Source organism: Saccopteryx bilineata, chromosome 7, assembly GCF_036850765.1.
Source record: "Saccopteryx bilineata isolate mSacBil1 chromosome 7, mSacBil1_pri_phased_curated, whole genome shotgun sequence".
In the NCBI taxonomy this organism is placed as follows: Eukaryota; Metazoa; Chordata; class Mammalia; order Chiroptera; family Emballonuridae; genus Saccopteryx; species Saccopteryx bilineata.
In genome coordinates this window covers 50,186,253-50,200,474 of record NC_089496.1, presented here as the reverse complement: position 1 = coordinate 50,200,474, position 14,222 = coordinate 50,186,253, and the positions used below count along the sequence as shown (strand labels likewise).

The 14,222-nt window shown below is 44.5% G+C and overlaps 1 protein-coding gene across 1 annotated transcript in view; it reads left to right on the top strand.

The window, feature by feature from the left end:
* Nucleotides 1–13,764, top strand: part of TBX20 (T-box transcription factor 20) — a 44,539-nt gene extending 30,775 nt beyond the window's left edge. Inside the window, exons 7-8 of the mRNA XM_066238907.1 lie at nucleotides 12,420–12,529; nucleotides 13,357–13,764. Of these exons, the coding sequence (XP_066095004.1) occupies nucleotides 12,420–12,529; nucleotides 13,357–13,697 (451 nt within the window). The 3' untranslated portion in view covers nucleotides 13,698–13,764. The remainder of the gene's footprint in view (nucleotides 1–12,419; nucleotides 12,530–13,356) is intronic.
* The last annotated feature ends 458 nt before the right edge of the window (nucleotides 13,765–14,222 follow it).

Sequence of the window (14,222 nt, the reverse complement as noted above, 5' to 3'; positions counted from 1 at the left end):
AGAGGGATAGATAGGGACAGACAGGAACGGAGAGAGATGAGAAGCATCAATCATCAGTTTCTCGATTGATTGCTTTCTCATATGTGCCTTGACTGCAGGCCTTCAGCAGATCGAGTGACCCCTTGCTTGAGCCAGCAACCTTGGGTCCAAGCTGGTGAGCTTTTTGCTCAAACCAGATGAACCTGTGCTCAAGCTGGCGACCTCGGGGTCTCGAACCTGGGTCCTCCACATCCCAGTCTGACACTCTACCCACTTCGCCACCACCTGGTCAGGCCTTAAGTCCATTTTTAGAACACCAATCAGAATGATCTTATCAGAGTAAGGAAGTTGGAACTCACCTTTTAATTGACAATAAAATGGAAAGGCCAGACAAGGCCTAAATGGTCCTACAGAATCTGACCCCAGCCCTCCCAGTTATCTCTCTGAATTTGTCTACCATGCTCTTGTTCATTTTTCTTTGAGCCAGTCTCAGCCTTCATGCCTTTACACGTACTTGCCCTCCGCCTGGGCTGTGCTGGCCCACCTCTGAATGGTCCGAGGCTTTGTCTTTTGTTTCCTATTATATCCCCAGAACCTAGAATAGTGCCCAGAACACAGAAAACTCTCAAGTGTTTATTGAGTAAATAATTATGTGCCTTATTTACAGAATTATTTATAATATTTTATTATTTAATATTTTTATTTCTTTTCCAAGTGAGAGGAAGGGAGATAGAGAAACAAATTACCGCATGTGCCCCAGCTGGGATCCACCCAGCAACCCCTGTCTAGGGCCGATGTTCTGCCATGCTCACAACCCAGCTATTTTTAGTGCCTGAGGCAGAGGCTCCATGGAGCCACCCTCAGTGCCCAGGGCTGATACACTCGAACCAATTGAGCCATGGCTGCGGAAGGGGACCAGAGAGAAAAGGGTGAAGGGCAGGAGTGGAGAAGGAATCGGATGGTCACTTCTCTTGTGTGCCCTGACTGGGAATCAAACCTAGGACAATCACACACTGGGCCAATGCTCTACCACTGAGCCAACTGGACAGGGGTACTATTTAATATTTTAAAAAGTCTTTTTCTGAAGTTCTCTGTGTTTGAATAGAAAAATTTAATTCATCTCCAAATATTGTGGGAACTGACATGTTTGATATTGTTCTTTTTGTTTCTGCTTCCTCTTTAATTCAGCGATTGGTTTTGCCTTTTTATTTTCTCTTGCTGTCTTTTGTGAGATTTATCAGGGTCCCCTTCCCCCTTTTTATTATGGCTAACATTCCACAGTTACTCTTGTCAGGGAGTGGACTATTTACTTCACATGCTGTATTTCAGTTATTCTCCAAAATAACCCTAAATAACCATTATCATCCTCATTTAGATGAGATAGCTGAAGTGTAGGGAGATGAATACATTATTTGGAAATTCACGTTTTGTAAGAGCTGAGCCTCACACCCAGTTTTGTTTATATATTTCTTTTTAATAATTATGCTTTTAAATTTGAAAAGGCCATAATTGTAAAATTGATGGTTCTGTTACTGTCAGGACTAAAAGTATACATTTTCTTTTCTTGTAAAACAGGAGATATTCAGTATATGATTCCTCCTTGCACTACCTCTTCCTGAACCCATAGTTTTGGTTTAAATAATCTGGGAGTTTCCATCTAGATTTTTATTTATGTATCATCATCATTTTTAATTTTTTTCCTTAGTAATTACAATATGATCAAGCCCTTTGAATTGAAAACTCAGAGTCATCGTTGAGCTCAGGAAATTTTTCTTCTTTTCCTCCTCTTTTTTTCCCTTGCTTCTAATTGGTTCTCTCTACTCAGATCTTCTAAAACTCCAATGATAAATGTGTTATACCTCTTGAATCTGTTTTCTATTTTTCTAACTTATTGTTTAATGATTTTCATCTCTTTAGTTTTTTTAATTTTGTCCTCTGCAGCGTCCCGTACTCTGTTTACTGCCTTTCCTGAGTGCTCTTACACGTAGTCATTACCATTTTGTCACCGTGAACTCTACTTCTCCGTTTCCAGACTGTTTCCTGTTCATGACTGCTCATCCCTGCTTTCACCACACAAGGCCTTCTTAATTCTCACAGAAAACTGGAAAATAGAAATTCTAATATTTCATCCTGTTTCTTGCAATAAGTCTGTTTCAGAGAAGAGTGCTTGTTCTGCTGTTTACAATTAGTTCTCTCCTTTTGCATTGCTGAATGTTTTGTAATGTCCAGTTATTGTTCTTTGTTTTTCTCTGTGGAATGAGATGTCTGTCTGTGTAGTATTAGAAGCTGAGATTAACTTTTAAAATCTTTTTCTCTAATGTTTATTGGTTTTCGAGAGAGAGGAAGGGAGAGAGAGAGACAGACAGAGACAAGACGTAGATCTGTTCCCGTACGTGCCCTGACCGGGGATCGAACCGGCATCCTCTGTGCTTTGGGATGATACTCTAACCAGCTGAGCTATCCTGCCAGGGCAAGCTGAGATTAACTTTTAATAAAAGCATGTGGATCTTTTTTGATCATTTATAATTTTGCAGTGTGGAAATAGAGTTGTTCTGTTTGGTATAGGGAGTCGTGGTGGTGGCTGAACATAACCTTGGGAAAGAGGTTCTGACTTTGCATTGATTGGGTGACCCTGCCTGACTGCCTCAGCAGCTAGCAATGAGCTGCTCCCTCCCCACACCTAACAAAGCAACTCCAGGGCCCTCCTCCAGGGGCAGTTCCAGTCCTGGCCCCTCACTGTCCAGTGCAGCCTAGACACCAGGTGCCCGCAGGAAGCACTGCTGTGGGGTTCCTCCCCCCTGGCCTCTAGCAGGGTGTGAGTCCGCTCCCATCAGCTGCTCCAGGACCTGCCTTTGTTGGTAACCTCTGCTGCTTTTCATCGTGTCCCTCCGGGTAGCTCTCCTCCTCGTCCATGGATGCATGCTGGTGATGCTTCCCTCACTCCGTGCCTGCTGATGGCCAAAGTATCCAAATAAGTGGTTGGCACTCTCCCAGATTTCCTGAGTCCCCCTTGTTTTCTTAGTCATCTCAGTGGGGCAGAGAATTAAATTCATAGGCTTATCTCACTGTGTCGGTTCAGAATTCATACTGGGAGTCCTTACAAAATATATTTAAAACGCCCTGGCATTAAAATAAAACTTCCAAACACGTGAAAGTTGGACACACGCCCAGTGGGAACCGGGCCTTTTTGCTCAGAGCTCGTCTCTCTTAGTTGAGATGAGGAAGGAAGCGTCAAGAACAAAAGTTGCCAATCTAGAAGTTTGGGAAGTGATAGAAGTTTTATATCCAGCCGACTATGGAGCCGCGAGCCTTCCAGCAGATTTGCTCAAGAGGTTCAGTTTATGGATAATTCCTAGCTCTTCCGTAAGGACTTAGGGTGCTAGAAAGACAGTAGTGTTTGGTTCTGACACAGCTCTAAGCTGGCCTGCAGAGTGTCTGAGGCCTTAGTAATGTTTTAGGAGCAGGGTGGGGTCGGTGGGGCCCATCTCTAAGAAGGGAAATGGCTTAGAGTATGGGTTAGTGCACCACTGTCTGTCATCTGGTACCTCCCATGAGCTAAGAATGGTTTTTACATTTATAAATGGCTGAAAAAATTGTGAAAGTGATTTTTATCTTTATTTATATATTTATTTATTTTTAAAATGTTTATTTTATTGATTTTGGAGAGGGGAAGGGAGAAAGCAGGAAAGAGACAGGAACATCTGTTCCTGTATGTGCCCTGACCAGGGATCGAACTGGCAACCTCTGTGCTTCGGAATGATGCTCTAACCAACTGAGCTATCCGGCCAGGGCAATAAAAGTAATTTTTATTAAAATTATTATATAAACTATGTGACATGCAAAAATAATATAAAATTAAACGTTACTGTCCATAAATAACGTTTTATTAAAGCACAGTTACAATTGTCAGGTAATATTTTATTGTCTGTGGCTGCCTTCCTGCTACAAAGACCGAGCTCAGTGGATCTGATCTGACAGAGATCAGGAGATCAGCTTAGGATAGTTACTACTGGGCCTTTGCAGGAAAACTTGACTGATCCCTGGCTTAGTGCTTTAGGGGGTGATGGGCATGTTGGCTGCCAGAACTCCTGCCCGGACATTTCACCTGCTTAGGGTGATTCTTCCTCCTCCCCGGTTGCAGTGAAGAGACATAGAATTTCATTTTGAGGCCACGTGGCGATGCTCCTTGACAACGTTTGCGGGATCGGCTGTCTGCCAACACTCGATCCTTCCTGTCTTCGCAGTGGGACTTGAGACATGCTCTCAGGGTCATCTTAGCACCTGTAGTTCCAGCCAGAAGAAAGATGACTGAATAGGATGACAAGTAACAACTTGGGGAGGCACACTTTTTAAAGGTTCTCTGCAGATTTCAATGATCGATGTTATTTTTGTCATTCTAATCTATGATGAGTAGCTGACAACCATGTGGACTTGTTTTCTCTCTGAGGTCACTGGAAACCCCACACGCCTTTGGAGAGCAGTGTCAAGGGCGTGCGGGGAAGTAGGTGTGAGCAAGGCCCCCGAAATGTCCTCTGGCATACTGTTCAGGTCTTAGAAAATACTTAAAATACTTGTTTTCGGCTGTCTTCCAGACTTGCATTTTAAAATGGCAAAATAGTATGATGTTTGAAATGTGTAAGAGGCGAGTGCTCCTAGATTCTTTGACCTCACACCTGTGCCTCTTTCCTCTCACGCTGGGAGCCTGGTGCTCACTACCACCGGAAATGACAGAATACTGCGTCCTTCCGGGGTTGCCGTATCTCAGTATCTCACGGTGTGGTGTCCTTCCGGGGTTGCCGTATCTCAGTATCTCACGGTGTGGTGTCCTTCCGGGGTTGCTGTATCTCACGGTGTCCTTCCGGGGTTGCCGTATCTCACGGGCGCAGGCGCACAGCGATCTCAGAATGTGCATCGTCGACATACCTACGAAAAGTTGGCCACTGAGAACAGTTAGAAATCTTTCTGTGGTTCCTCTTATCTTCAGTGTGGCTGCCACCCGAGATTCAGCTGGAGGGTTTGTTTATTTTTATTTCCCCCTTCTTATTTTAGTACGAGAGTGTTTTAAAGTCACGTGGAATCATGCCTCTGTGGATTTATGCCACTGACCCAGTGGCACCTGTTTAGATTCATTTGTTTTATCGTAGTTTCTATGTTTCAGATTTTAAAAATACTGGTGTTTTTTTTTTCTTAAATGATTATTTAATGAGTGATTTACATGATTTCAAGACAAATCTACAAAATATGGCTTATTCAAAGGCATAAAAGTCTACCTCATTCCCTCTACCTATTTTTCTTTCTCCACTAAAAAAATGTATTGTTTATCCTTCCACTGGGCTTTCTAATATAAGCAGAAACATGTTATATCTTCTTCTGCTTTTTTATTAAATAAACTTTAATATTCTCTACACATTTCATCATGTTTTTACATATATATATATATATATATATATATATTTTTTTTTAAGTGAGTGGAGGGGAGATAGACTCCTGCATGAACCCCAGTTAGGACCCACCCAGGAACCCCCATCTGGGGCCAATGCTTGAATCAACCAAACTATATTTAGTACCTGAGGCTCAGGCGCTCAGACCAACTGAGCTATCCATAGCACCTGGACCAGCACTCGAACCAATCAAACCACTGGCTGTGGGTGGGGAGGAATTAGAGAAGAGGGAGAGAAGCAGACCATCGTTTCTCTTGTGTGCCCGGACCGGAAATTGAACCCAGGACACCCATATACCAGGCTGACACTCTATCCACTGAGCCACCAGCCAGGGCCTTTCTAGGAAGTATTTATTTGGAGGCTGAAATGATATGGGGAGCCTGCCAGTTTATCTCTGTCCTTACACCCACGAGGCAATGAGAGTCCAAAGAGTGCAAGTGAATTGCTCAAGTGACAACATTGGTTAGCAGATTTGCAGTTACAACGCAGGGTTCTTTGCAGCTGGTACTGGATTCTTTTCAATATAGCTCTTTACAATTTTTACTTTGGTTTATGTATTTATAGATTCATAAGTTGTTAGAGCCATAGCAAATCTTAGAGATCATGTAATGCAGCCTACCAGTCCCCCACTGCACCCTCACTGGAGAGAAGAAAGCCAAACCCCAGACACAGATAAGGACTCTGCTTACACAGTTTTTTAGGAAAGAAACTTAAAAAAAAAATCATCTCCAATGAAGGTAGACTTTAAGTATAAGAGCCTACACGCACAAAATGAAAGCAGCTTTGTTAGGTAACCAATTAAATAAAATCTATTAATGGACTAAATTAAAATAATCTGTTGACAAGCACCACAAAAAGGAAAGGATAGCTTTTAACAGAACTAATTCCCCCCCCCCCCAAATTACAGAAGTACTCACTACCAAATTCTTTTAACCAGCAAGCTGTATTTCTGCACTTAAAATGTTAGTCATGTGTCGGCAGTTTCTAAGAGGAAGCACTTAGTTTATAAACGTGTCAATCAAGCCGGTGAGTCTGACAGGTAGAATAGCCGAGTTAGTCACAATTAACTTAGGATTGTAAATTATCCTCTTTTTTTTCTGTGCTTGGGTCTGTCTTTCTGTGTCTGAAGGGCATGTGTCCCCTGCCTCACACTTGAGTAAAGTTTATGTAGAAGCTGAGGAAACCTGGACTTTGCATGAGCCCTTTCTTGTCGTCATCACAGCCGTGAGACTTAGGAAACTAAACCTAACAGCTTTTGCTTTATTTGGTGGGACAGTTTATTTATTTAAGTTGCTAATGATAATATAAAATCCGAAATGTCTATTGCTACTGAAAAAGAAGAACCAGCAGGCCTAAGTCAGATAAATGAAAATAAACGAAAGTCTAAAAGCTTTTTAAAAGATTAATTTAGAGTTATTTTGTTTTCCCAAAATGGATTGCATAATATATTTCAGTTTTCAAATTAAAATTAATGGTTTATAATACATTTCAAATTGTATTATCTAAAGTTTTCATTTATTAAGTACTTTTGTGGAAGCTATAAATATTGATATATTGTCTTCCAGTAATTTATAAAATTATCTGCATAAATCTTTAGAAAAAATATTGTGACAAGGAGTTATTTACAAAGGCCCAGCAAGACGTGATGTAAACATGAGCAGATTGACGGGCAGAATCAACTTTAAATATTTTGTTTCCTATAAGTTAGATTTGATTTTAATGGATTTGACATTTTCTCCCTGGGCATAGCCCCCCCCCCCAGGTCTATATTTAGGAGAGAAAGTTAAAATGTAAATTGAACTAACATTTACTTTTTATCTAATTTCCTCTGTGACATGTATAATATTATAGGATGGTTTGAATTCAGCATGGGAACTTAAAGCGACTGGAAGTCTCAACTTCATCTAAAATGACGATGGTTGTGTGACCAGCTTTAGGAACACATGATCTTGATACCCAGTAATAACAATTATAACTTAATTTTGTTACCCATAAACACTTACTGGGCACTTATTCCATTCTAGGTACCAATATATAAGCTCTCTATGTATATTGAGTCATTAAATCTTAATAATATGCCTAAGAGGTAAATCATATTAATGCCCCCATTTTACAGATGAGAAAAGTGAAGTAATTTGCCCACAGGCACACAGTGGGAAGTGTCAGAGCAAGGGTTTGAGCTAAGTGGGCTCTAGCAAGCGGGCTCCCCCCTGCTAAGTGAGGGCAGGGTGCACCCTGTGTGGCCTCTGGGTCAGCAGCGTCAGCAGGAAATGTACCGGGAGTCCCATTCTCAGGCCGACCCTCACACCTACCGGTCAGAAACTCTAGGGGGCGGACAGCCTGGGTTTGGACAGGCCCTCCGGGCAATTCTAATGCACACTGTCTTTGTCCGTTTGGGCTGCTGTAACAAATAGTATGCCATAGTATGAGTGGCCTAAACCCCAGACATTTACTTCTCACAGCTCTGGAATCTGGGCAATCCCAAGTCAAGGTGCCGGCAGGTTCCGTGTCTGGTGAGGACTGCTTCCTGGCTCAGGGACAGCCACCTTCGCGCTGTGTCCTCCCATGGTCGGGAAGAAGGAAGCCAAGCTGAGCCCCCTGTCTCTTCTGAGGAGACCATTCATCCCTTGATGAGTGCTCTGCCCTTGAAACCTAATTGTCTCCCCAGGCCAACCCCCTGCTTCCATCCCACGAAGGGTTAGGATGGCAGCACTGAATTTGGGGGGGGGGCACAAACATTCCGTCTGTGACACACAGTAAAGCGTGAGGACCAGTGCCCAGAGAGAGAATGGTGGTTCTCTGCCTGGTCCAGAGGCCAGCAGTGTGGCAATACAGGCGCCCGCCACGCGGACACGCACCTTCACCACCAACGAGCGAGTCGGGGCAGCGGAAAGAGAATGCATTGGGTACCGTGCCGTTGCCAAGGAGACGTGAGGGGAAAGGAAGGTTCTGCTCTCTGAGCAGCGGGAGGTGTGCACTCTGGTGTCAGAGAGAGAGGGAGGGCAGCCCCGGTGCCAGAACTGATAGAGTCTGTTGGTTCTGCTTATCTGGAGTCTGAACAAATAGTTCACATGACTCCAAATGGTTCTGAACATTTTGGCAGGAGCAACAGGAGCAGGTAGCTCGGCTCTGCCGTGCCCGCCGTCAGCTGTGGTTGGGCCTCTCACAGGAAGTGTGTTATTATGGACATTGATGGCTACAAAGTAGTCAGTGAACCCTTTTTTAAATACTCAAGGCAGGATATTCTCTTTTTTCCTTATTATTATTCATTTATTTTCTTGCCTACAAACGTAATTTACTCTTAGATATTAGAAAGGCTGCCTTTCGCCAAAAGCACCCATTTCATTTGACTAGGAAAGCCAGAGGAAGTCTACTAAAACTACTCTCTCTAGCTTTGGGACCTAACCGCACTGAGTGTTACAAGGCGCTGCACTAGGTTCTAATTCCTAAATCACTTAACCTATTAGGGGGAGTCATCCCTTATTTTTCAGGGGACAATCTTTTAGAAATCCTCCCAGTAGGCTTCCAGGCTAACCAAATTCTTTGCACTTTTCATTTTGCTGGGAACCCGGATTCGACATAAATGGTGAGGGCTGTCTTCTCTTTGTAGCATCTTCGCAGAGATGGCCCTGATATGCACCACTGTTTTCAATCACTTAAAAGGCAATAATTCAATTATGCCCTCCTTTATATAAGAACTGCCATTGCTTCCAGTTCACTCACTCCCAGGCCTGACACAACTAAATCACTTCGATAAAATCCCTTTTTTTTTTTCTTCCCTCCTAGAGACAAGAGTAAGTAATGGTACCGGAGATCTAGCAAGCACAGAATAGAATGTAATGTACTTCTTACAGAAAAGCAAACTCTTTACAAGGCAGTGATGCATTGTGTTGTTCGGAAAATAATTCTTCTCGTGTGTGCGTGTGAAAGCTGTTGAAGTGATTTTATAGAAGGGCACTTTTAGAGCAGATATTACACTCTGCTTTTGAACTTCGATGCTTAGATTGAGCATGTATGTGCCCAAGATGGGAAAAGGAAAACACCTTAGTGATACACCCATCCGTAATTTGGGCCCATTGGTGGTCATTTCTTTATGACTCTGCAAAGAGAAAATACCTGCTAGGGTATGTGAAGCAAGTTCCTTTCTGATGTGGCAGTAACCACTGAGATCTTTTCTGAGTCCATCTTCTATATTAACAGTATGACACGTGGCTCAGACTAAGGGGACATCAGCTTGAATGTCCCATTATTAAGGGTTGTCGTTTTATTAAGTGTTGCTTAGCTCACTTGATTTTTTTTCTTAATGACCCAGGCTACCCAAAAAGACAGTCACTCTCTAATGTTGTAGAAAATTAAGTCCTTGGGTAAGTGACATCAGCTGTTAACGCTGAGGGTGTCCAACATCACCAGAGTGTGGGCATATAAACATTAAAATATATGCTGTTGGAAACTGATTACTTAGGGTCCATGTCATGCCAAATTACCCTTTCCATTAATATATTTACTAATGTGTATTATCCCATTTAATATATTTACTGGTGTCTCTTAGTAAATGATAAAACAATATTTGTTTCAACAAGCTTAACTCAAGGGATTCAACAAGTCTGTTTAAGGGATTAAAAAAAAATAAGTTACACTTATAAACAAATGATACAAACTCACTGAAGCCTAACACTTTATCTTTTATGTTAGAACTGAAAATAACATTTCATCAAGTTTTATGCTGACTTTAGCTTCCAAAATCACTGAGAACAGTCCTCTTGTTTGGATCACATTATTCTGAATTAGGATTATTTAGATGGGTAGCATTAAATTGGAGAAAATATAATCCAAGACAATTAAACATTTTTACCTGCTTTAGATATACTCTCCTAGGTCCCTAGTATTTAGTGAGTGTCTCTTAAGCGCCAGACACTATTCTGGGCAATGCAGGTGCCTTATCTCATTTCATTCTCACAGTTACAGTCTGGGTCCCTGTTCCTGCTTTAGTTTATTTTTCTATAGCGCTGTCATCATCTAATATGCCACTCTTTTGTCGCTCTCTTCCCTCCAGCCTCCTCCCTCATTAGGCATAGATTATTAAGTTTTGTTTACTGCTATCTCCACGATTCCTAGAATAGTGCAGAATTACATGCTCACTCATGTAATTTTTTGGATGCATGAATGGCCTGGTGAGGCAGGTTTTCTTTTTCTTTTTTTTTTTTTTTTTTTGTATTTTTTTCTGAAGCTGGAAACGGGGAGAGACAGTCAGACTCCCGCATGCGCCCGACCAGGATCCACCCGGCACACCCACCAGGGGCTACGCTCTGCCCACCAGGGGGAGACGCTCTGCCCCTCCGGGGTGTCGCTCTGCCTGAGGCAGAGGCCAAGGAGCCATCCCCAGCGCCTGGGCCATCTTTGCTCCAATGGAGCCTTGGCTGCGGGAGGGGAAGAGAGAGACAGAGAGGAAGGAGGGGGGTGGGGGTGGAGAAGCAAATGGGCGCTTCTCCTATGTGCCCTGGCCGGGAATCGAACCCGGGTCCCCCGCACGCCAGGCCGATGCTCTACCGCTGAGCCAACTGGCCAGGGCCTCTTTTGTTTTCTTGTGTGTGTGTGTTTTTTAGCCAAGTGTCTTTTTTCTCTTTGTTCATTGGTGGGTTATTATTTCTCATGGTACTTTATAACTTACTGGTTTTGAATAAGCAATGCGTATGACCGACATTCAAAGGGTACATAGGAGTCTATGGTGAAAACTGTCTGTCACCCCCTTTCCATTTGCTCCTGAACTAACCTGCTCTCTGGACCCACATGGGAGTTTCCTTTGTTGTTTGGCAGCTAATTTGGAATCGGCCTCTAGGCCACAGCTAGTCCAGAGATGTACACTGTCTAAAACTAACCTGTTCCCTGTTTGCACAAAGACATTAAACTAAACTCATGCCGGCTTTTTTTTTTCTTTTTTAAGTTAATGCACTCTTTAGTTTATAGACTTATGTTGAAAGAAAAAAACCATCTCCGAAGTTGATGGACCAGTTTATTTGGGGAGCTCAATTCACTAATGGCTGTATATGTGTCCTTCACAGCTTGTCTGTAATTTCCGGTCTTAAAGCAACAAGGATTTCAATGTCCATTACCCAAACTACCCGCATTGTCATAAACTCCATGGACTTCCTCGTTTTCTTAGTTGAACACTGAGTCTTCTTCTAGTGATATTTTGAACTTGCCGACATTTCATCCACCATGTAATCAGTGCAGTTCCCATCAGTTCAGTGTTGGTTTTAGACTCATTAGCTGAGGTCAGTGAGAAGAGCCCTCGTAGGTCCTCATAGTAAATTCACTCACTCGCTTTTCACATAATTAAACTCCATTTTCCTGTGACCAAGTTTCATAGTACCCTGTTCACCTCATTGTTCCTTATTTTGTAGGGTTTTGGGGATTGTCCCTCCCTATCCAGTTAGGTTTTTGTTTTTTTGTTTTTTGTTTGTTTGTTTGTTTAGAGACAGAGAGAGAATCAGAGAGAGGGATAGATAAGGACAGACAGACAGAAATGGAGAGAGATGAGAAGCATCAATCATTAGTTTTTCATTGCGACACCTTAGTTGTTCATTGATGGCTTTCTCATATGTGCCTTGACCATGGGGCTACAGCAGACCGAGTAACCCCTTGCTCAAGCCATCAACTTTAGGTCCAAGCTGGTGAGCTTTGCTCAAATCAGATGAGCCCGCGCTCAAGCTGGCGATCTTGGGGTCTCGAACCTGGGTCCTCCACATCCCAGTCCAACGCTCTATCCACTGCGCCACCACCTGGTCAGCCCAGTTAAGTTTGCTTGGATCTGCATGCCTGGAGTCATGTTTCTGAAGAGTCTACAGTGGAATAATTGTTAATGTTTTGAATGTCATCCTTCCCTGAAGGGGTGTTATTTTGGCTGAGACACAGTTTTTCCTGACTAGTGAGTTACCTGTAAGACCCCTCTCTGAGTACCCGACTCGTAGTTTTACTCAGCATGTGTTGCACTCTAACCAGGGAGAGTGTGGAGAGCCTGATTCAGAAGCACTCCTACGCCCGCTCCCCCATCCGTACGTACGGGGACGAGGACGCGCTGGCGGACGAGGCGCAGGCGGCGCAGAACCGGGGTGAGTCGCCACCAGGCTGGGCGGCTGCTGGGGGCCCTGCGCCCAGGGGAATAAAGGCAGGTGGGGGGCGAGACCTGGACCCCGGGGTGCACATGGCCCCCAGAGTATTTCTGGAGCCTCTTCAGGAAGGGACAGCCCCTGAGGCCTCAGGGTACTAGTGTTTTGGCCAAGCTCTGGGACTATGCAGGTCATTTAATGAGTTAAGTCTATTTCTAGTTAGTAAATTCTTTCTTCCCTCTATGGTGTAAATAACTTCTTATCTGGAAAGGTAGGTCTGCCTCATGGTTGACATGTTTGTCTTTGTGAATTGTAGATCTCTCTCTTTCTCTCTCTCTCTCTCTCTCTCACACACACACACACACACACACATTTATTAAGTGAGAGGTGGGGAGGCAGACAGTCTCCTGCATGTGCCCCAACTGGGGTCTACCCAGCAAGCCCCCTACCAGGTGATGCTCTGACCATCTGGGGCTGCTGCTCCATTGCTCAGCAACTGAGCTGTTTTACCACCTGAGGCAAAGCCATGGAACCATCCTCAGCACCCAGGGCCAACCTGCTCCAATTGAGCCATGGCTGCTGGAGGGGAAAAGAGAGAGAGACAGAGAGAGGAGGAGGAGGGTGGAGAAGCAGATGGTCACTTTTCCTGTGTGCCCTGTCCGGGATTTGAACCTGGGACATCTACACACCAGGTTGATGCTCTACCACTGAGCCAACTGGCCAGGGCCTTGAGGTGTTTCTTAAAATAAGTTGATCCTCACAGGTAATACAGTTCTCGATTTGCACAGTGCAATAGAGTGTCCAGCCTAATGCGCTGTTTCTTCTTGCAGGGTCAGCCTTCACGACATCCGATAACCTGTCCCTCAGCTCCTGGGTATCCTCTTCATCCAGCTTTCCTGGGTTTCAGCACCCCCAGTCCCTGACAGCTCTTGGCACCAGCACAGCGTCCATAGCAACACCCATTCCCCACCCCATCCAGGGTTCTCTGCCGCCGTACAGCCGGCTTGGGATGCCTCTGACCCCCTCAGCCATCGCCAGCTCCATGCAGGGGAGCGGCCCGACGTTCCCCTCCTTCCACATGCCCCGGTACCATCACTACTTCCAGCAGGGGCCCTATGCTGCTATCCAGGGACTGCGCCATTCCTCCGCTGTCATGACGCCATTCGTATGACTCTGCTGAAAACAGGAGAACGCCAATCCAGAATGTGCAAATGGGTATGGAAATATACAGGACAGGGCAGGGCCGGGTGGGTGGGTGGGCTGCGGGGTGCAGAGCCAGGGCTCTCCAGGAGACGTGGGCTCTGGGAACGAGGCGCGCTGGACTCAACCGGGACGCCTCCTGCTGAGGGAATGCACTGCGCACCCGGACTCATCGGTAGCTGTGGGGTGGCTGTTGTTTCGAGAAAGAAGCAGCGTAAAGCTCTCAGCCAGCCCACATCCGGCAACGAGGAGGGTATCAACTTACTCGGAAAGTTTCATCCTATAAGACAGATGAATCTTACCATGCATTATTATTCCTCGTGGCTAACAAGGCTGTGACGATGCCATCATGTATAAAATCGGCATGTATAGGGTTTCTTTCTGCCTTCCACAGGTTATAGAGAATCTTCAGAGGGGCAATGCTGTCCCACAAAGCGCCCATGGCGCGCAGTCACTAACGCAAAGCCCATTTCTCCCTGTAGAGAAGGAGAGCCGG